This window comes from Procambarus clarkii, chromosome 2 (genome assembly GCF_040958095.1).
Source record: "Procambarus clarkii isolate CNS0578487 chromosome 2, FALCON_Pclarkii_2.0, whole genome shotgun sequence".
NCBI lineage: Eukaryota > Metazoa > Arthropoda > Malacostraca > Decapoda > Cambaridae > Procambarus > Procambarus clarkii.
Genome location: NC_091151.1, coordinates 39,896,768 through 39,919,929, shown reverse-complemented (window position 1 = coordinate 39,919,929; position 23,162 = coordinate 39,896,768). Strand labels below are relative to the sequence as shown.

The 23,162-nt window shown below is 39.9% G+C and overlaps 1 protein-coding gene across 1 annotated transcript; it reads right to left on the bottom strand.

Moving 5' to 3' along the window:
* Positions 1–11,822: 11,822 nt before the first annotated feature.
* On the bottom strand, positions 11,823–13,088 carry LOC138366266 (cation channel sperm-associated protein 1-like). Its single transcript, XM_069327255.1, has one exon. It carries the CDS (start codon positions 13,086–13,088, stop codon positions 11,823–11,825), a length of 1,266 nt encoding a protein of 421 aa, XP_069183356.1.
* Between the last annotated feature and the right edge of the window lie 10,074 nt (positions 13,089–23,162).

Below are 23,162 nucleotides of genomic sequence, written 5' to 3'. Positions count from 1 at the left end.
CTGATGGAATACTATCTTGGAGTTTTCTTAAGAGGTTATTATGATATGTTTGTTTTTAGTGATGAAATACAATAATTATGTGTTGTTGGAATTATCTCCATGCGTTTGTTAAACTAAAAGTCTTACGAGTCTGGCCGAATCTGGATGTTTTGAGAGTTTGGACTGGCAGTGAATGAATATATTCTCCGGAATATACTTATGTAGTTGGAAAACTTGTGAGTGTTGTAATATATTTTAACCTGAGGATGTATAGACCGTGGAGTGGCTAGTGTTAATGGCATCTATGGCGAGTGGTCGTGTGTCGGTGGCGTCTAAGGCGAGTCCTGTCGTGGATTCACATGGTCCTGATCGTGAATTGGAAGTGGATTAGAGAAGTGGATTAGGATTCTAGGTCGCGAACATGTCACTATTCTGGCTCCAACTACGGTGCCAAATTTGCATCTATATTAGTTTGTTATGCTCAAAGTCCATTTAACATTGTATATTTCGGTTGACTGGCCAATTATTGCTAAAATGGAATACAATTTTATCATGATTATAAATCCTTCATTATTTCATCACAACATTTGTTGTGTGTTTTTTATGGTTTCGTAATTGCGTTTTGTACATTACTTACGAAGTCGATTTTTTTTACAGTGTTCCCTGTAAAATATTGATCCCTGTAAAGTATTCTTCCTATTAACATGACGTTAATTTGCAAATATATCACATTCACGATTTCTCAGCTACTAACACACAAACACAAACAACACACACACACACACACACACACTGAAACTGAACCTCGCCGAGGCAAAACATTTAAATGAGAGCAGGAATGAAGAAGAAATAAAAAAAAATTTCTACAAAGTGATAGGGGTAGGCAAACCAGTAAAGTGGTACATAAAGGCAAACCAACAAAATCAATAGAGAGAGGGGGAGTGAAGAATAAGGAGAGGGGGAACAAGTTCCTGAAGATTGCATACACCAACATAGATGGAGTGAGATCGAAGATACTGGAGTTAAGTGATGTAATACAGCTGCAGACACCAGACATTGTTGCACTCACGGAGACAAAACTTGAAGATGTAATTTTAAATGAGGTCATATTCCCAAGGGGCTACTCAGTTTGGAGACGGGACAGAAAAATTAGGAAAGGTGGTGGCGTTGCTGTGCTGGTAAAAGAACACCTAAAGGTGAAGGAAATAATGACTGCCAATCCACAAGAAGTTGACATAATAGCACTAGAGATCTGCTATGAGGATGATAAACTAATGATGATAAATGCATATAGTCCACCGCCAAGCAGCACATGGTCAAAGGAGGAGCTAGATAGTAAACGTGAAGGTCTTATAACAATAATGAGAGAGATTATAGCGAGAGCGGATAACGATAGATCACGACTGTTGGTAGTCGGTGACTTCAACTTGAAATCCATAGACTGGGAAGCATATGAAGCTAAAACAGAAGATTTTTGGACCTGTAAATTTGTAGACCTCATCCTGGAAACATTCTTGTATCAACATGTTAAACAAGCTACGAGGATGAGGGAAGGGGACGTTCCCTCCATGCTAGATTTGATATTTACCAGGAAGGAGGAAGAGATATTTGACATTCAGTACCTTCCTCCCTTGGGTAAAAGTGACCATGTCTTTTTGGGAATAAAGTATGCAATGCGTTATAAGCTGGAAGAAAATAAGGAGGTTGAAGCAGTTGAAAAACCAGACTTCAGGAGAGGACATTATGGTGACCTTAGAAATTTTTTTAGTGAGTATAATTGGACAGACTTGATGCTAGGCAAGGAAGTGAATGAGATGTATGGCAAGTTTTGTGAAATATATGATAAAGGCACAAAAAAATTTATACCAAAACAGAGATGCAGAACTAGGAAACAGGATTGGTTCAATAGAAATTGCGAGAGGGCTAGAGACCGAAAGACACAAAAATGGAATCAATACAGGAAGAGGCCGAACCCCCAAACATACCAGCGATACAAAGATGCGAGAAACAACTACACGACAGTGAGGAGAGAGGCAGAAAGAAATTTTGAAAAAGGGATTGCGGACAAATGTAAAACAGAACCAGGTCTATTCTATAAATTCATAAACAACAAATTGCAGGTAAAGGATAATATTCAGAGGTTGAAAATGGGAAATAGATTCACGGAAGATGAAAAGGAAATGTGTGAAACACTAAACGAAAAGTTCCAAAGTGTGTTTGTACAAAATGAAATCTTTAGGGAACCAGATACAATAAGAATTCCAGAGAACAACATAGAACACATAGAGGTGTCTAGAGACGAAGTGGAAAAAATGCTCAAGGAGCTCGGTAAGAACAAAGCAGCTGGCCCAGATGGCGTTTCACCATGGGTTCTGAGAGAATGTGCATCTGAGCTCAGCATTCCACTTCACCTGATCTTTCAGGCATCCCTGTGTACAGGAATCGTAGCAGACGGGTGGAAACAGGCTAACATAGTTCCAATCTACAAAAGTGGCAGCAGGGAAGACCCCCTCAATTATAGACCTGTATCATTGACAAGTGTAATAGTGAAAGTATTGGAAAAACTAATCAAAACTAAATGGGTAGAACACCTAGAGAGAAATGATATAATATCAGACAGACAGTATGGTTTTCGATCTGGAAGATCCTGTGTATCGAATTTACTCAGTTTCTATGATCGAGCCACAGAGATATTACAGGAAAGAGATGGTTGGGTTGACTGCATCTATCTGGACCTAAAAAAGGCTTTCGACAGAGTTCCACATAAGAGGTTGTTCTGGAAACTGGAAAATATTGGAGGGGTGACAGGTAAGCTTCTATCATGGATGAAAAATTTTCTGACTGATAGAAAAATGAGGGCAGTAATCAGAGGCAATGTATCGGAATGGAGAAATGTCACAAGTGGAGTACCACAGGGTTCAGTTCTTGCACCAGTGATGTTTATTGTGTACATAAATGATCTACCAGTTGGTATACAGAATTATATGAACATGTTTGCTGATGATGCTAAGATAATAGGAAGGATAAGGAATTTAGATGACTGTTATGCCCTTCAAGAAGACCTGGACAAAATAAGTATATGGAGCACCACTTGGCAAATGGAATTTAATGTTAATAAATGTCATGTTATGGAATGTGGAATAGGAGAACATAGACCCCACACAACCTATATATTATGTGAGAAATCTTTAAAGAATTCTGATAAAGAAAGAGATCTAGGAGTGGTTCTAGATAGAAAACTATCACCTGAGGACCACATAAAGAATATTGTGCAAGGAGCCTATGCTATGCTTTCTAACTTCAGAATTGCATTTAAATACATGGATGGCGATATACTAAAGAAATTGTTCATGACTTTTGTTAGGCCAAAGCTAGAATATGCAGCTGTTGTGTGGTGCCCATATCTTAAGAAGCACATCAACAAACTGGAAAAGGTGCAAAGACATGCTACTAAGTGGCTCCCAGAACTGAAGGGCAAGAGCTACGAGGAGAGGTTAGAAGCATTAAATATGCCAAAACTAGAAGACAGAAGAAAAAGAGGTGATATGATCACTACATACAAAATAGTAACAGGAATTGATAAAATCGACAGGGAAGACTTCCTGAGACCTGGAATTTCAAGAACAAGAGGTCATAGATTTAAACTAGCTAAACACAGATGCCGAAGAAATATAAGAAAATTCACCTTCGCAAATAGAGTGGTAGACGGTTGGAACAAGTTAAGTGAGAAGGTGGTGGAGGCCAAGACCGTCAGTAGTTTCAAAGCGTTATATGACAAAGAGTGCTGGGAAGACGGGACACCACGAGCGTAGCTCTCATCCTGTAACTACACTTAGGTAATTACACGCACACACACACACACACACACACACACACACACACACACACACACACACACACACACACACACACACACACACACACACACACACACACACACACAAACACGCACACACAAACACGCACACGCACACGCGCGCGCGCGCGAGGAAAGACTACTGCAATTAAACCTCACGTCACTGGAAGATCGAAAAGTTAGGGGAGACATGATCACCGCATACAAAATTCTCAGGGGACTTGATAGGGTAGATAAAAACAGATTATTTAACACGGGTGGTACTCGCTCAATTGAACACAAGTGGAAACTGAGTACCCAGATGAGCCACATAAACATAAGAAGGAACTTTTTCAGTGTCAGAGTAGATGAAAAGTGAAATGCATTAGGAAGTGATGTGGTGGAGGCTGACTCCATTCACATTTTCAAATGTAGAAATGATTGAGCTCAATGGGCTCAGGAACCTGTACACCAGTTGATTGACGGTTGAGAGGCGGGACTAAAGAGCCGAAGCTCAATCCCCGCAAAAACAATTAGGTAAGTACACTCACAAATGCTTCTTCGTATATATAGATATTCATATATCTCAGCATCAATCTTGAATCTTAATTTAACCGGACTTACAATAACTTAAATTCATTCGAAGCTTACAGTCTTCAACAAAGGTGACCTCTACGCGATTATTAACGTGCAGTGTTATGACAGCTGCACTTTTCGTTGCAATAGAGCCAATTGTGTTTTTATCATTATCAATATTCAGGGAAATAGTGTATAATATCTGCTAAGCAGCATATGGGTTGGTTCATGAGAGAGCGAGAGAGCAAATAGGAAATAGAAGAGGGAGAGTAAGAGGGCCACACAACACCAGTATTGTGATACCTTCCAAGAAGTGTTCTCGTGTTTCTGGGTGCGGCCGTTGTGTCTATCACACTGTGGCTTCTTTCTCTAAGGGCGTGTCCATATATTAAGGTATTTCCCTATCACTGAACTGTGTCCTTGTTAGAGGACGTGTTCTTGTTAGTGGGAGTGTTCGTTTTAATGGGATTGCTCTTGTTAGAAAATATTTCATTGATATCAACATGAAATAAAACGTGTGCGTCATTCTTTTTTAATTAAGCAGAGAAATGGTAGTTCTCATTTAGACAGCCAGTGATGCGGAGTGCAGTGTTATTAGCCGACGATCTCACTCCTGTTTGTAGCAACACATGTCTGCATCAACAGCTTAGAGGATTTGTGTGAGGGATGTTCAAAGATTAATTTGACATTGCTGAAAGGAGTCAGCTTTGTCTTACATATCAAAAGGTTTGATGAAAGCGTTATTGCGCTGACAATATCGTGTTAAGTACAGTTTGTCTCCAAGGCGCTAAATTTATATTACTCGGTCATATATGTCGACTTCTGGTTTTGTTACCACATGATCGAAGGTAAATCTTCCCTTGCATATTATAGTTTACGTCATTGAGATACACTTGCCTTAGATACTTAGGCATTCTAAGTGACTGCCAGGTACTCGGAATTCAACCTCGTATCTCACTTTCTATTAGATTTAACAGAGACTTTCTTGTTGCTGGAATAAGTGACCATAATATATAATTTCTTGCTAGTTTTATTTAGAAGTAGTTTGAAGCAATACAGACTAAACCCTTATTTAGATTATCTCAGTTGCTTCACATGTAAAAAATTATTCAGCACAGTCTCTACAAAAAGTTTTGGTAAAAGTTGCAGTTAAGCTGCTCAACAGGTCCTTGGATGTCTCAGGACCCGAGAGATGGTTGCTTCCTATTTATATACAGATAGGTAGTGCCCAGTACTCTTAAAGCTTCCTCCTCCACAGATAGTGTTTTGTTAATCCTACAATGAGTTATGCTATTGTACGTTCCCAAGCAATAGGTATTTTTGTTGAACAAACTGCCTCTCTAAATCTTAAGTGATACCTTTGACATCTAGTCCCTCAGAAAGCGTCTATGAAGATATCTTTAGGACAGTAGTATATATTGTTCGGGGGAACAAATCAAATTACCTTGAATTATTTTGGCTTGTTCTAAAAAAATATTATCTTTGCTTAGCTTATTTTCTAGCATCTAGGATGCAACTCTGCACTGCGTATGCTTTTACCTGGTTATAAGCAAGTTCAGCATTCAGGGCCTGCGTATCTTCGTTAATATATGTTTTGTTTGATACTGAGGACCGTCTTCACGGCGCGGCGGCAGTCATCACCAGAGTCAGGCTGTAACCCACATGTTGGAACAATTGCTAGCAATTGGCGCGCAGCTAGCCACGAATCAAATTATTTACATATACACTGAGGAGAACAACAAACGCTGGAACGCATTTCCAGCGGACAGTTCCGTTACTGCACCTACACACGCAAGCAGATTCTACAGTTAGTCACGTCAAAGCAATTACGTTTGAAATTTATTAATGGCAATTAAATAAATATTTATATATAGTGAGCCAGCGCACAAAAGTCGTGAAAGGAATCTCTATGGATAACTGCAACATTACATTCCACTTTAAACCTTAAACTCTAGGAGAGGTAAAATCTATAGTACGAGCTGGATTTGAACTATTCCCTCATAGATGGAAGGAGACGGTCCTCCGAGTGCTGTAAATCGTTAATGGGACTTAACAGTAGAGTCTCAGGGGACATGGAGACAATAAATACATTTATTCATGGGGACAATGAATAAAAGTGTATTTACAGTGACTAGCAAATCGCGCGTAGACACAATGTACAAACAAGTAAACCAGCTGATGAAGAGTTATATAAACACTTAACCAAGGATCAGACTTGTAACTTATTAAAGAATGTAAGAAGACAGTGATAATATTTAAAGCCCTAACAGATAAACATTTGAAAATAATGTTGATCGTAATTTCCCTTAAGATATGTATCCTCACGAGACCACTGGTTAGTATTTTCAAGGAAGTATATTAGCCTATGGCAAAACATAGAATATTACTTAACCTAATTACATTATATTACATTACATTAATAAGGAATTAACACAAGTTCACTCGCTTGAGGATATATATCAAAGTACATTTCGTTTTAGCACGTTTCAAACAGCACCCGGTCGCTAAATATTTGCAGTGTGGTTTTTTCATACCCCAACTCCACCCCAAAAAGTGACTAGAAAAATACAGGCAATATTTTTATATGAGTGAAGTTCAGTTATTACACCAGCCACCACCAACCATTTAGCTGAACTTTCAGGGAATGCGAGATTTTTCTGTGCTTAATTCTGTTCATGGATAGAAATGTTAGAGACGGTATCAATATAATTTTTATATTACGATGCGTTAGGATGATGCGACCAGTTGAATGGTGTCTGTCATGAAGCTTGACGAGATGTGGTCTGGTGAACATTCTCCTGCAGTGGTTCGTGGTGAGCCTTGATGAACCTGGTCTCTTGACGCCTGACCTTTTCCTGTGGTAGGTCATGGTCGCTCTCACCACCACCAGGTGTCTCCCTGCAGCAGTACATGCACGCACAAATCGGTATTAATTTATTTAGTCAATATAATATTTTATCTGCTTGTTGGTAGCAGTTTTCATGGTAATTATCATCAGTATAATTTACACTGATATATTGATTCTAGATGAATTGGAATTTGAGGCTGTAGTGTTGAGTGAGTGCCAATGACTGGCACTGTATCTGTAGTTTTCTGCTTCCTGACGATTTTGAGTTACTACCTCCTTTTTTTATCCTTTTTCTGGATATAATTACATAAAGTTTTCATGTTTTCAAAGCCATCCAGAGGTTAAGGTTACTAGATACCAGAAAACGGTTGGCTTTAAGTCCTGACATATATTCTTCTATTTGTAGAGGATCTCTTTCGTAATGTTGGATATTGGACAGAACAATTTGTTAGATGTGAAGCATCACTCGCGCACCAGGTAGGTAATGTACTTCCGGCAAGTGGCTCGTCCACAACACATTACAGCTAATCGATGTCTGGAAACTATTCAACGTGTTCTAAAACTTATTTACGTCACATTAATTAGTTACCTGTCGATATTTAATGGGTTTCAAGACTAACGTCATAGGTGTTAATGGCTTCACTCGTGGTTAATGCTGCACCTTAAAGTTAAGATGGATTCCACAGTCCTCTTGTGCCGTTTTACTTTCTTACTATTTATTAACATGGTTGTCGTCTTTTAACTGGTTTGGCGACTGACCAGACGTGCTGAGTGGTGAGTGTATGGCCAGCTCGTTCATATGAGTTAATAAGCGTCGAATTTGAAGTGGTTTTTGCATAACCAGAAAAGTACGAATGTAGACAACCGACCAGGCCTATTAAGGCTGATGTCCGAGGTAGCGTCAATAACACGGTGGGGGGGGAGGCTATTAATTTCACAAAAGCACCGGAATACTGCCGCTGTAGTCGATAGCGTCACAAGTGGTGGTTGTGGTTGCAGAACATGGCAGTGACAGACATACACATCTTAGCCCTAAGAGGTGTATGTAATAATTTAACATTTTTAATACATTATCATGTAAAAATTTAAAATTTATGAGCGGTTTATATTTTTTCTGTGACATAGAAAACATTATTTGTATAAGTTAATCACTTCTAATTTGGATAAGATTGAGCTTATTTAAAGCGAGGGAAAATCCAGCGGTTCCCATTTTTTTTTTTTTTGAGTCTTGAAATTCCGAAAAATGCCGTAACCCTAATTCCTACCGACGTGAGGATAATCTGCATATATAATTGGTTCCTCATTAAGCCCAAGTCTTGATCTGAATATGCGGTTCACTGTTAGTCACATTTTGTGTAATTAGGGCTAAAACTTGCACAATTTTTTTTTTATATATATTTTCTATTTTATTATTATTTAAAGAGACGAACAATATTATCATTAGAATAAGTGTTTTATTGTAAATGTAATTTTCAATTAAATCAAACTGAAGCCGAAAAGGAACAGGAAATTAAAACCTGTTTAAACTTCAGTGTGTTTATTGTCTTAGCAATACAGGAAGAGGTGAAGATCTGCAGCTTCTTCAGGAGGAACGGTCGTGGAGTAACACGGGAACAAGAGATCAGGAGACGTCTTGGAATTCCAGTTTCGTAAACCTGGAGTAATACGTGATAAAAATCAATCATCAACACATCATATCTGGCTAAGTGGGAGAGGAAAACATCAGCCCCCCCCCCGCCCCCCGAAAAAATGAAATAGTACAGGGAAGAAATGTTGAAAATATATAAGAATGACATCAATCCATTCACCGTTGCTTACACAACCACAACACTGAAGGGTTTACCTCCTGAGAAAAGTATGCAACCCTTACTTTTGATTTTAGGCTTGTTTATAGATTGTTGATTAGAGATTACTCATCGCTACTCTTATAATTAAACATTATCTAACCTAACTCAATCCAACCCAGTCTAACCTATCCTAAACTGACGTGACCTAACTCAACCTAATCTAACGTAAATTAGATAACAAATTTGTATTTTATATGTGGTGTCCATGAGGTGTGTGAGGTCACTATAGCGTCATGATCTTCATGGCAGTACAGGTCTTAGACCCTTCTGGGTAAAGTAACTCCACCACCCTCTAGCAGTGCTCAGCAGCACCCCACCACTTACTTCTTAAGACCAAGTGCACAATGCTCCTCGTCAGTTGCCATATACTAATAAGACTCACAGACTTTGACGTACTTACGCATAACTGTCCTTCTTCTCGGCCTTCTCCTCTTCCTTCTACCGTCGAACACTCTTAAATGCATTCTTTTGACCGTTCTATCATCATCCATTCGTTCAAGATATCGAGATCTTCTCAGTTTTAATTTCTTACGCTGTCTATTATTCATGTTTCTAGTTACTTGTGGGAAATTCGAAGCTGTCTCGAATAGGACCGGTATTTGAGCATTCCTCGGAAAGCGACCTTCAACGGTCGATTAACAACCAAGTTTCTAATTACTGCTAGGTGAACAGAGGCAACGTGTATAAGGAGACAGCTGTCTCCCCGTGACCAGGATGTGCCCAGGATGTGGGCAGGACGCAACACCCTCACAACCTGTCGGGTTGCCTGCACAGCATGTGCTTCTCAGACCGACAAAGTAAACTACTCTTATTTGTCATGTTCACGCTCCTGCCTTTTCGTATAAACAAAAAAACTAATTCTTAAAGTAATGTTGAATAAAATAGAATCTCCGTAAACTCCGAATCCCAGCATTGTGTGCGTGTAGTGTATTAACAGAATCTCTTAATATTGTTATCAATGCACAATGTGACTCTTCGCTGCCCTTCTAGTCATTGCAAGACATTAATATGTGTACAGTAGTGATTTGATTTAATATATAATTATGTAAGGCCTTGAAATGTGCTAAATGGTGTATTTCTATTACGTCCATGGGAATCTTATTTTTGTTATTTGGTAAATAATAAAGTTGAGTTATATATATATACAAACTCATCCAGTTTTAAATATGAATGACATAAATATAAATTCATATTTCCTATTGTTACCAATGTGTTTCATGTCATGAAACTTTATAAAATGTGGTGTGTAATAAAATATATTAATGAAGGCATCATTTCTACTAAGTAATACAAAATATAAACTATATTGAAAATGTAAATAATAGAAACATGTCCACAGAGGCATGTATCATTTTATATACTGTTGATGAAAAGCGAGAGCTGTGTTTATTAGCGCTAATCTCCAGACTTTGACTCGTTATATTTAATTTCCTTTTCCATTATAACGCTTCATCAACCTGCTTGCGCAGTGAAGTATTAAAATATCTTGGACCTTCAGCATCCTGGCTGCCTTCATTATCATTATCTGTTGTGTTTGTTACTCAGCACTTGTCATTGTTCAGTAAAACTGTTGGTCCCGAGCGCTGACACGAACACCAGAGTCATTAAAGAGATTATTAAATCATCACCATGAACTGTTTCACCACCATGAACTGTATGTTTCACCACCATGAACTGTTTGCTTCACCACCATGAACTGTATGTTTCACCACCATGAACTGTTTGCTTCACCACCATGAACTGTATGTTTCACCACCATGAACTGTATGTTTCACCACCATGAACTGTATGTTTCATCACCATGAACTGTATGTTTCACCACCATGAACTGTATGTTTCACCACCATGAACTGTTTGCTTCACCACCATGAACTGTATGTTTCACCACCATGAACTGTTTGCTTCACCACCATGAACTGTATGTTTCACCACCATGAACTGTTTGCTTCACCACCATGAACTGTATGTTTCATCACCATGAACTGTATGTTTCACCACCATGAACTGTATGTTTCACCACCATGAACTGTTTGTTTCACCACCATGAACTGTATGTTTCACCACCATGAACTGTTTGTTTCACCACCATGAACTGTTTGTTTCACCACCATGAACTGTATGTTTCACCACCATGAACTGTATGTTTCACCACCATGAACTGTTTGTTTCACCACCATGAACTGTTTGTTTCACCACCATGAACTGTATGTTTCACCACCATGAACTGTTTGTTTCACCACCATGAACTGTTTGTTTCACCACCATGAACTGTTTGTTTCACCACCATGAACTGTTTGTTTCACCACCATGAACTGTTTGTTTCACCACCATGAACTGTTTGTTTCACCACCATGAACTGTTTGTTTCACCACCATGAACTGTTTGTTTCACCACCATGAACTGTATGTTTCACCACCATGAACTGTATGTTTCACCACCATGAACTGTATGTTTCACCACCATGAACTGTATGTTTCACCACCATGAACTGTATGTTTCACCACCATGAACTGTATGTTTCACCACCATGAACTGTATGTTTCACCACCATGAACTGTATGTTTCACCACCATGAACCGTATGTTTCACCACCATGAACTGTATGTTTCACCACCATGAACTGTATGTTTCACCACCATGAACTGTATGTTTCACCACCATGAACTGTATGTTTCACAAGAAAAAACATATTTGTTCCTGAAAAATTATTTATCGCTGGTGTGAATATGTTAAATTTTTATATTTTTCCTGTGTCATCAGATGCGTTGTGTTCCATGGTGGTGAGGTGCGTTGTGTTCCATGGTGGTGAGGTGCGTTGTGTTCCATGGTGGTGAGGTGCGTTGTGTTCCATGGTGGTGAGGTGCGTTGTGTTCCATGGTGGTGAGGTGCGTTGTGTTCCATGGTGGTGAGGTGCGTTGTGTTCCATGGTGGTGAGGTGCGTTGTGTTCCATGTTGGTGAGGTGCCTTGTGTTCCACTGTGGTGAGGTGCGTTGTGTTCCACTGTGGTGAGGTGCGTTGTGTTCCATGGTGGTGAGGTGCGTTGTGTTCCATGGTGGTGAGGTGCGTTGTGTTCCATGTTGGTGAGGTGCGTTGTGTTCCATGGTGGTGAGGTGCGTTGTGTTCCATGTTGGTGAGGTGCGTTGTGTTCCATGGTGGTGAGGTGCGTTGTGTTCCATGGTGGTGAGGTGCGTTGTGTTCCATGGTGGTGAGGTGCGTTGTGTTCCATGTTGGTGAGGTGCGTTGTGTTCCATGGTGGTGAGGTGCGTTGTGTTCCATGGTGGTGAGGTGCGTTGTGTTCCATGGTGGTGAGGTGCGTTGTGTTCCACTGTGGTGAGGTGCGTTGTGTTCCATGTTGGTGAGGTGCGTTGTGTTCCATGGTGGTGAGGTGCGTTGTGTTCCATGTTGGTGAGGTGCATTGTGTTCCATGGTGGTGAGGTGCGTTGTTCCATGGTGGTGAGGTGCGTTGTGTTCCATGGTGGTGAGGTGCGTTGTGTTCCATGTTGGTGAGGTGCGTTGTGTTCCATGGTGGTGAGGTGCGTTGTGTTCCACTGTGGTGAGGTGCGTTGTTCCATGGTGGTGAGGTGCGTTGTGTTCCACTGTGGTGAGGTGCGTTGTGTTCCATGTTGGTGAGGTGCGTTGTGTTCCACTGTGGTGAGGTGCGTTGTGTTCCATGGTGGTGAGGTGCGTTGTGTTCCATGTTGGTGAGGTGCGTTGTGTTCCACTGTGGTGAGGTGCGTTGTGTTCCATGTTGGTGAGGTGCGTTGTGTTCCACGGTGGTGAGGTGCGTTGTGTTCCACGGTGGTGAGATGCGTTGTGTTCCACGGTGGTGAGGTGCGTTGTGTTCCACGGTGGTGAGGTGCGTTGTGTTCCACGGTGGTGAGGTGCGTTGTGTTCCACAGTGGTGAGGTGCGTTGTGTTCCACGGTGGTGAGGTTCGGGTGTGCTTCAAGCGTCACCTCCACCGGGTCACGCTTGAAGCACATCTTTTGTAAGTCACTTGTCATTGTGACGGAGGTGCAACACTGAGCTTGCATGGCTCTACTTACAAAGAAGGCACTTACTGAGACTTATAAGGCACTTCCGCAACTTGCACACTCTGTGAGGACGGATAAACCTGTCGCTTGTGTTCCAGGTAGTTTTCATCATTTCTTGCTCAGAGTTCTGTTTTACTGTTTGGCTCTGGGTAATAGCTTCAAATATCGTGAGGAAAATATATAGTGTTGACTAAATTTACAAAACTCGTGTAACTGACGCTGTGAATACACAGATAAATATTATAAATTGATGTGAAAGCGTTCACGTGGTCTGTGTTAATTCCACTGAAATAAATGTTGAAAAATAAATGTAAATATTGGAGTGCATGTTGAAATCGCTGTCAGTATATTTTATCCCTTAACTTCACACGATATTCAGGAACAGAGGACGACCCACGTCGCCTCTCACTTATTTCCTCCACTTTTCCCGACTGGAGCAGAAAGATGAAAGTGGCAGCTTGGGGTTAATGCCGTGTAAACAGCTACGCCGGTGAGGGCGGGGCTCCGCTCACAACTGGATCAAGGACTTGCCATGAATTTTCCTTTCTTTTTATGCAGCGCTCGAGCCTTGGCTAGACCATGTCGAGGAAAGCTTTGCTTGAAAGGTGGTTCCAATGGATGCGACAAAGGCACTGGTTCCAATGGAAGCGTCAGATGCATTGGTTCTAGAATGGGCTACAGAGGCAGGGGTTCCAGTTTGGGGTTTAGAGGCAATGGTTTCAGTTGTGGCTACAAAGGCAGTGGTTCCAGTGGGGACGGCAGAGGAACTGGCTTCAGTGGGAAGCGGCAGAGGAACTGGCTTCAGTGGGAAGCGGCAGAGGCAATAGTTCCACTAGGGGCTAGTACGGGGGTGGAGCCTGAGTGCTAGAGGCTGGGTCTCACGTGAAAGCAACACATTAAAACATGGAACATGAGAGGCATAATGGCCGTAAACAACCATCTGGAAAGTAGCAATATAACCTCTGCTCCATTTAGTCATGAGAAAAAAGTAGTATTCCGAGTCAATTTGAAGAACCTGCGTGACGTCACAGTATCCTAGTGTTTGTCAACAAACCATTATGACACCTCAGCAAACACCTGACTTGAATGCAATGTTGAACACTGATAGACTCTACGCTGTGTTAACGAGCCACAGTTATGAAAGAAAAGTGGGTTGGTTAGTGTATGTGTTTGTGTATGTGTACTCACCTAGTTGTGCTTGCGGGGGTTGAGATTTGGCTCTTTGGTCCCTCCTCTCAACTGTCAATCAACTATCGTAAGGAAATTATCTTAGTGTATGTGTGTGTGTGTGTCGGGGGGGAGGGGAGTGCTGTGAATGAACTCCTGTTTACGAGTCATTATTTTATATAGTTTATAAGTTAATCGAAGTTTTTCCTCAATTTCGGCTTAATAAGAGTCCAGGAAGGATCACAACGCCGTCACTATCACTTCACGTGCGCTGGATGGGTTCGTTGGAGCCGCGGTATTGTCACCTATTCTACTCATATTAATGATAATTAACATGCAATTTTCATTAATATATATGGAAAATCAAATGAAAATTACATTTTATATCAGCCATATGACTCAAACATTGACTGTGGTCTTCAGGTGAAAATTTGTTGTTGTTTTCTAAGAGTTGTTGTTGTTGTTTCTCTAATGCTGAATGACTATTGTTAGTTTCATAGTGGCTAGTACAAGGCACTTGTGTTGTCCCGTCTTGAGTACTGCTCAGTACTCACTTCCCCCTTCAAAGCAGGAGAGATTGCTGAAATAGAGGGAATACAGAGAACATATACGGCACGCATAGACGCAATAAAGCACCTAAATTATTGGGATCGTCTCAAAGCCCTCCAAATGTACTCACTAGAAAGAAGACGAGAGAGATATCAAATAATATACACCTGGAAGATACTGGAGGGCCAAGTACCAAATCTACACAGTAAAATAACAACGTACTGGAGTGAACGACATGGAAGAAAATGTAGAATAGAACCAATGAAGAGCAGAGGTGCCATAGGCACAATCAGAGAACACTGTATAAACATCAGAGGTCCGCGGTTGTTCAACGTCCTCCCAGCAAGCATAAGAAATATTGCCGGAACAACCGTGGACATTTTCAAGAGGAAACTAGATTTATTCCTCCAAGGAGTGCCGGACCAACCGGGCTGTGGTGGGTATGTGGGCCTGCGGGCCGCTCCAAGCAACAGCCTGGTGGACCAAACTCTCACAAGTCGAGCCTGGCCTCGGGCCGGGCTTGGGGAGTAGAAGAACTCCCAGAACCCCATCAACCAGGTATCAACCAGGTACTCAATGATTATCGTTGGAGTTTCTTAGAATTTAATACTGATTGACTATCGTAATTTTCACTAATGACAATCAAAGTTTTCTTGGTAATTAATACTGACTAAATATCGTTAGTTTGTCTTAGTGAAAATTACTGACTAATAATTGGTTGTTTTACCAGCACATCCAGTGAGCAATGTCTGTATTTATCCCTTTATGTTACTGATGGCCACCTGTTTATCGACTTGGAGTCTGTTGCCAATAATAACAAACTGGGACTTAATTGTCAGCTAACAAGGCGTGTATTATTAAGGCAAATCACTATAATTGGCGACGACTGGCTGCACCCTCGTGCAGTTATATCACGTCTTGGGGTGTCATTAAGTGCCTCAAAATCCCCTTATTTATTCCTCAGTTTACTCAAGTCTTTTTCAAGCTAAAAGAAAACCTCGGTGTTGTCCTACCAGTAATGGAAGAAGTAGAAATCATAATTAATCGTTACTTTCAAATTAACAAACGGTTTAATAAATAGAGGTTCGACTTCAGAACCTACTGCATCCGCGCAACTCATTATAAGAGGTTACCAGAATGAAATTGTATCTCGCAGTATGAGGTTGTTCACTGTTGTAAAATACAGGCCACATCATTGTATCGAGGATGGTCACACTAACACGCAAGCCGCATCACTGTACCAAGGTTCACCACACTGAAACACGCAGGCTTCATTAGTATAAGTGGAACTCATACACCACATCTTACACTCTGGCAAATATGACTTTCTGTTGCTCCGTATTAGTAATATTACTTTTTGTTTTTCAGGTAAGACCCAGAGACGACCGTAGAAGTAAAGTGTATTCCAGGTAAGTCATGAAAGAAAGCCGAGGCGGTATTTTGGTTACCAGTGGTAAATAGCAATGCAAGTACAGTAAAAGTGTTTCATGCTGGTACAGATTTGAGAGAGACCTTTGTAGGTAGGAGAGTTTATTGCAACTGTAGAATAGCAGCCCTGTAAACAGGTGTGTTCTCTTTACTTGCTATAGAGCGCGAGCGTTAGTTATGTTATCTTGATTGTAAAATGGAATCTGTAAAAGTAACTTGTTCAAGTTAATCTCAGGACGGAAAGCAGGAAACATGAACTTTCGATTTAACTGCACAAGGAGAACACTTGATGCAATGCATACTCCAGGTAATTGTCAAGTGAGACTTGGGAATGTAAGGTAATCTTGACGTATGGTTTGAGTAATTGCTGCGAAGTTAGGGTGTATTGGATGACATACATAGCGTAACAAAGGTGTCGAAATCTCTCTTGGAAACGCTTTTATACTTCGTGCGAGCTTATCTTATGTATTGCTATTTGGTATATGCACTACAATTCACCGTATCACAATCCACTACAAATACAAAGCAGCTATCCTTTTTTAGTAAATTTTTAAGTTTATAATCCTATTTTTATTTATATTTTTCTGAATTTTAGTAAAGTCAAGTAAATGCGATGAAGGTTATCGGAATAATCTTGCAGAATTTTAAGAACGTTTTAGGAACAGAATTGCTGCTCGGATGAAAATAATTGAGATATAAATATAAAACTACCTACTGGGCAAATGTTTCGGATCAAAAGAAATGTATTTTAGATACAACTGGGACATATTCGATGGCAATTTTGATTTGTATGCTAGGCATGGGATTTGTTTATCTTGAACAGGGTTGGATGGACATATAACAAGCTCAATGAAGAAAACTGAGTTTAAGATTTCTCAGGGTGTAAACTACTAGAAGATAGTGTGGTCAGGTAGAGATGTAAACCTGTAAACCGAGCTTGGGAATGGAGGAAAGGGTTTTCGGTATTAAAGATTTTTTTTAATGATTATTAATATAATTGTCATTACAATAGTAACAAAGTTCTCGCTTTATATTGATAATACATTACACTAATAACATTATTAACAGAATGGTCGAGTTAAAAATATTAGTGTGCAAGAAAATATTATATGTTATTTCTGTCACGGAAATATGGATGAATAATGACTCCAGGGAATAATTTATAGATTTTTAGTTTGTTCAGAGTTAGAGGCCAGACGCTTGGGATTAGTCTCACCCAAGTTTGCAGTAAGAATGGTCTGGGGTACTGGACAGACATAGGCTGGTCGAGATCTTCTTGAGATTATCTTGAGATGATTTCGGGCTTAGCGTCCCCGCGGCCCGGTACTCAACCAGGCCTCATTTTTGTAACACACCCCCAGGAAGCAGCCCATAGCAGCTGTCTAACTCTCAGGTACCTATTTACTGCTAGGTAACAGGAGCATCAGGGTGAAAGAAACTCTGCCCATTTGTTTCCTCCTCCACCGGGGATCGAACCCGTAACCTCAGGACTACGAATTCGAATCGCTGTTCACTCAACTGTCAGGCCTTAGAGATAGGCCTATGTTAAATACTTGAAGAAATGTTAATAATTACAAACACACCCTAGGCCATTTTCATGAAGTCAAGTGTGAAATATGACGTGTGTTTAACATGAATTTTTTATGTCATACTAAAATTAACATGGATTTCTTAGACCCATACTGTTTTTTCAGTGCTTCTTAATAATATATATTCTGAGAGAAAGGTGGATAAGCAGTAGGGGGGATAGATAGATGGATAGGCAGATGGATAGATAGATTGATGGATGGATGGATAGATGAAAGGATACATAGATGGATGAATGGATACATAGATGGATGAGTATAAAGATAGATGTATAAATAGATCAATAAATTCACAGAATAATGAATGGTTATATGAATAGATAGTTGGATATGGGCATATAGATAAAAATAAGTTATCAAAAGATAACATTATTATTTTCTATACAAGTTATCTAAAGAACATTAAAACTTTTCAGTATCAAAGGGAGAAATATTTGAGCAGAATTATCTAGGGCATCTTGGTGGACTTATGTTTGTATTGCAGGTGAGTTTAATGTCACTCAAATGTACTGGACAAATGTAAAATGAATTACTGAGGGAGAAGAATTTTTGGAAACAGGTGAAGACTCATCTTCAAAAAACATATTAAAAGGCTAAATGATACTAAATAATTATATTACACAACGAATATTATTATTATTATTATTATTACTGTATTATTATTATTATTATTATTATTATTATTATTATTATTATTATTATTATTATTATTATTATTATTAATGTTTGAGCATTCCTCGTTAAAGACCGACTCGGTGAACACTTTTGTTGTTCATTTGTTATGGCATCAGCAGGTTAACTATTATTGTATTACACTGGATGTTTGTTTGCAGTGTAAGTTACACTTCACAGGTGGACGGGGGCTGCGAATGAATACACCATTAGGAGACGGATGCGCAGAGGATTTGGAACCTTGCGTCATCCGCGTTCAAAGACTGAAGAGGGACCCGTCTGGGGCAGTAGAGGCCACTCAGACCTCCCTGGTCGACTCTTGTCAGTAAGATGAACTGATGAGCCCTCGCGGGAGGCAAGGGCGCTCTCCACAGATGAGACACTAGTCTCGGGACCCTAGGAGCGCTCTCCACAGATGAGACACTAGTCTCGGGACCCTAGGAGCGCTCTCCACAGATGAGACACTAGTCTTGGGACCCTAGGAGCGCTCTCCACAGATGAGACACTAGTCACGGGACCCTAGGAGCTCTCTCCACAGATGAGACACTAGTCACGGGACCCTAGAAGCTCTCTCCACAGATGAGACACTAGTCACGGGAACCTAAAGAAGAGACGACGTTGTCACTCACTTGTTTAACTTGAATTTGTTAAGAATATATTCGTGCGGTAGATTTGTATGAAAAGTAGACGCACGCAGTCACAAATGAGCTTGGTTATATATTATGGAGAATGTCTCTGATTCATCCATCTCTGCTGCCTCATGAGTAATGGCGTCTTCTGGGTATATGTAAATTAGGCTCCAAGAATCATAATTTTATTGCTAGATTTACAGCGTCTGCTCACTTTTCGTAGTGATAAATTGGTGTGAATAGGGACTGCGTGAGTGGAGAGGCAGTATTAGAGTTCCAAGTTTTGAGGATAGATAGATAGATCGATATATAAATATAAATATATATATATATATATATATATATATATATATATATATATATATATATATATATATATATATATTTTATATATATATATATATATATATATATATATATATATATATATATATATATATATATATAGTTTGGAATTAGTTGACTGTTGATAGTTGTCTTGGTTTCTTTGATGTATAATTTCTCGCTAATGTCCAGTCTTCTATTGTCGATTATTTTGGAGTTATTTGTCAGGATATCCTGATTATCTATTCACTTTAATATTGGAAAATGTTATTAAGAACTTCCTTCTCTATCTCAATATGATTCTCACAGCTACATTAATCTGTCTGCGTTTTAACCTAATATTTTGTATTTTTTTTCAATTTTATTTAATTTATTTGAAATTTGTAAAATAAAATCGCAGGCGCTGCAGACAGGAAACCGTTCTCTCTGCTCGCGCTTGAAAGCCTGCCAGCTTGAATAAATAGTCTTCCAGCATGACCTGTAGTGAACCGTGGAGAGCGGCTACCATAGATTCTCATATTACTTCTATTTGGACTATTCTGGCTAGTACCAAAATAAATCATAACTTCAATGTTAAAATTGCCCGTAGTGAAATAGGGCCTGATGATAACTATGGTATAACCCCCTTTGAAATTAAAAATGCACTCAAGAAAGGTAAGGCTACCTCTCCTGGAGAGGATGGCATCACATACAACACCATGAGAGTACTTGCTGAGCTGCCAAACAGCCCTTTGCTAGAATTGTTTAATCAAAGTCGAAGGCAGCGTGTCTTACCTGACCGCTGGACACAGGGACTCATAATACCCATACCCAAGCCTAATTCACAAAAATTCAGACCCATTTCTCTGACGTCGTGCATGTGTAAATTTCTTGAGAGGATTATACTCGACAGACTAATGTTTTAAATCAAGCCCCACCTTGCTCCTACCCTGTATGGTTTCCTTCCTGGAAGAAGCACACAAACTTGCTTTGCTGAGTATTTTATCAGAGAGGGACCAAGCTCTCAGGCGGCATTTATTGATCTCCAAACTGATTTTGATACAGCAAACAGAGAAATAATCTTAGTACAACTAGCCTCTTTTGGAGTTAAGGGAAAACTGTTGACATGGCTCAGGAGTTACCTGAGTAACAGAACCGCCTCAGTCATTGTCGTCCTTGCCACATCTTCCTCCTCATATGGCCATATTAGGCTGATCCTTGGCCTTGGATGTTATTTCCATACTGCTCTTCTGCTGCTCTCCGAATTTCGGTGTATTTAATCCTCTCTCTCTCTTATGTATAAGAGGTCTTGAGACGAGTCTTTCCCTCGTCTCCGTGTTTCCTTATTAACATAATGTGTTAGAAGGTTTCTTTCTGCAACTATGACCAGTTTTGCTCTCCATGTTTCTTCTCTCGTATCCATCGATTCCCAGTGAATTTGCCCATGATTGAACTCTCCCGTTACTAGTATAACTGTATAATATTTATGTAAGCTTTGTTTGCATTTTCATATTCTTGTGTGGGTCTTCTATGAGTCTCTGGGGGGATTGTAAATTATAGCCATAAGTACTTTTTTTCCCTTCCACTGAAATGAGTCCTGCAACATAGTCCGCATTTTTAGTTTCCTTCTCTAGAGAGAGAGAGAGAGAGAGAGCGTGTGTGTGGAAACATATGTTCCTCCTCTTACCAAGTGGTATAAGGGCCTGGTAGCCTGGTGGATAGCGTGCAGAACTCGTAATTCTGTGGCGCGGGTTCGATTCCCGCACCAGGCAGAAACAAATGGGCAAAGTTTCTTTCACCTTGAATGCCCCTTTTACCTAGCAGTAAATAGGTACCTGGGAGTTAATCAGCTGTCACGGGCTGCTTCCTAGGGTGTGTGTGTGGTGTGGAGAGAGAGAGAGAGAAAAGAGAGAGAGAGAGAGAAAAAAGTAGTTAGTAAACAGTTGATTGACAGTTGAGAGGCGGGCCGAAAGAGCAAAGCTCAACCCCCGCAAACACAACTAGGTGAATACAACTAGGTGAATACAAGCCATCCTGGGGAAAAATTGAGAAAACCATTTTGATTTTGTTCATATTGAACATTGGACGCCCCAAAACCTCATGTAAATGTCGCTAGGGGAAATGAATCTGATATGCAAATTTTGATCTCTGGAATTGAAAATAGGATGGTTCTGAATAAGGATGATAATAAGAATCGCAAATTGTGTTATGGTTAGGGATGGCCAGCTCGAGGAAGGGCGCATCGTCCCCGGGTTTCGAATATGGCTAAGTTCGACATACGTCAGATATTTTTAATCAAAGTGATTTGATTAATCAAATCAAATTTTAATCATCCCTTTCTTAAGACGAGCAAAGTAATGTACCACCAAGGTAATGTTCTTTTATATTTTAGCAAAGACGGCATAGCAGAATGAGAAAATAATCAGTAAGAATGAGAGTAAAAGACAGAGAGCAAAATTTAACGAAAGAGAGCGAGAAAGAGAGGAAGAGAGAAGGAGAGACAGACACAAATTGCAAGAGTACTCGGAAGTACACCCGGCCCCTCCCCAACACAAGAAAAAAATGGACGTAGAGTGTAATACAGGAGATGAGATGAGGAAAGCAAAGCAGAATGCTTCCCAACCCTCGCCTACCTCCGGCTTACACTACCGGCTGTGAAAAATGTTGAGAAGTTGTGCCACGCTGTAGTGAAAAGCCTCATGGAAATGGTACTGGAAACCCGGATCATTGAGCCTAATCTTACTGCTAGTGTAACTTGTCTCTATCTCCCTCATTATATATATATATATATATATATATATATATATATATATATATATATATATATATATATATATATATATATATGAAAATGAAAACTCACACCCCAGAAGTGACTCGAACCCATACTCCCAGAAGCAACGCAACTGGTAACTACAGGGCGCCTTAATCCGCTTCTGGGAGTATGGGTTCGAGTCACTTCTGGGGTGTGAGTTTTCATTCGCTGTCAAGCGGATTAAGGCGCCCTGTAGTTACCAGTTGCGTTGCTTCTGGGAGTATGGGTTCGAGTCACTTCTGGGGTGTGAGTTTTCATTCGCATATAGTCCTGGGGACCATTCAGGCTTGTTCGCATATATATATATATATATATATATATATATATATATATATATATATATATATATATATATATATATATATATATATATATATACACACACACACACACACACACAAAAGGATTATATACACTAAGAGTTTACTTTAGCGCTAGACAATGTTTCAGGACTAAAGTATTCTTGCTGGTTGTTAAGTAAGTAATTGTGGCTGCCTTAATAACCTTCCAGAGGATGACAGGCATTAAGCCCAACATAAAGAAGAGTTGCGAACTATAACTTTTAATAGACAACCTTTCAGTCAAGCTTAGCATAGTGAAGTAACACTGACAAAGGTAAAATGAGAAAGAAATTATGATAGTGTGGGATAAATCTTCTAACAAGCAAAAATTCAAAAGCAGACCAATTCCTGAGATAAGGAGACAATTATGCGTTCAAAACCGGAACCAAGAGAAGTTGTGGGGAAGTGCAAGAGTAGTTTAATGAAGTTAATACGTTAATTATCCGGAGAGAGCGCTACCCACTTACACTATATACAATCGGAAGGGATATGAGGACAGGGATCTGGGATATGATGTTAGAAGGAATGGTTCCCACCCGCTTGGACCGCCGGGG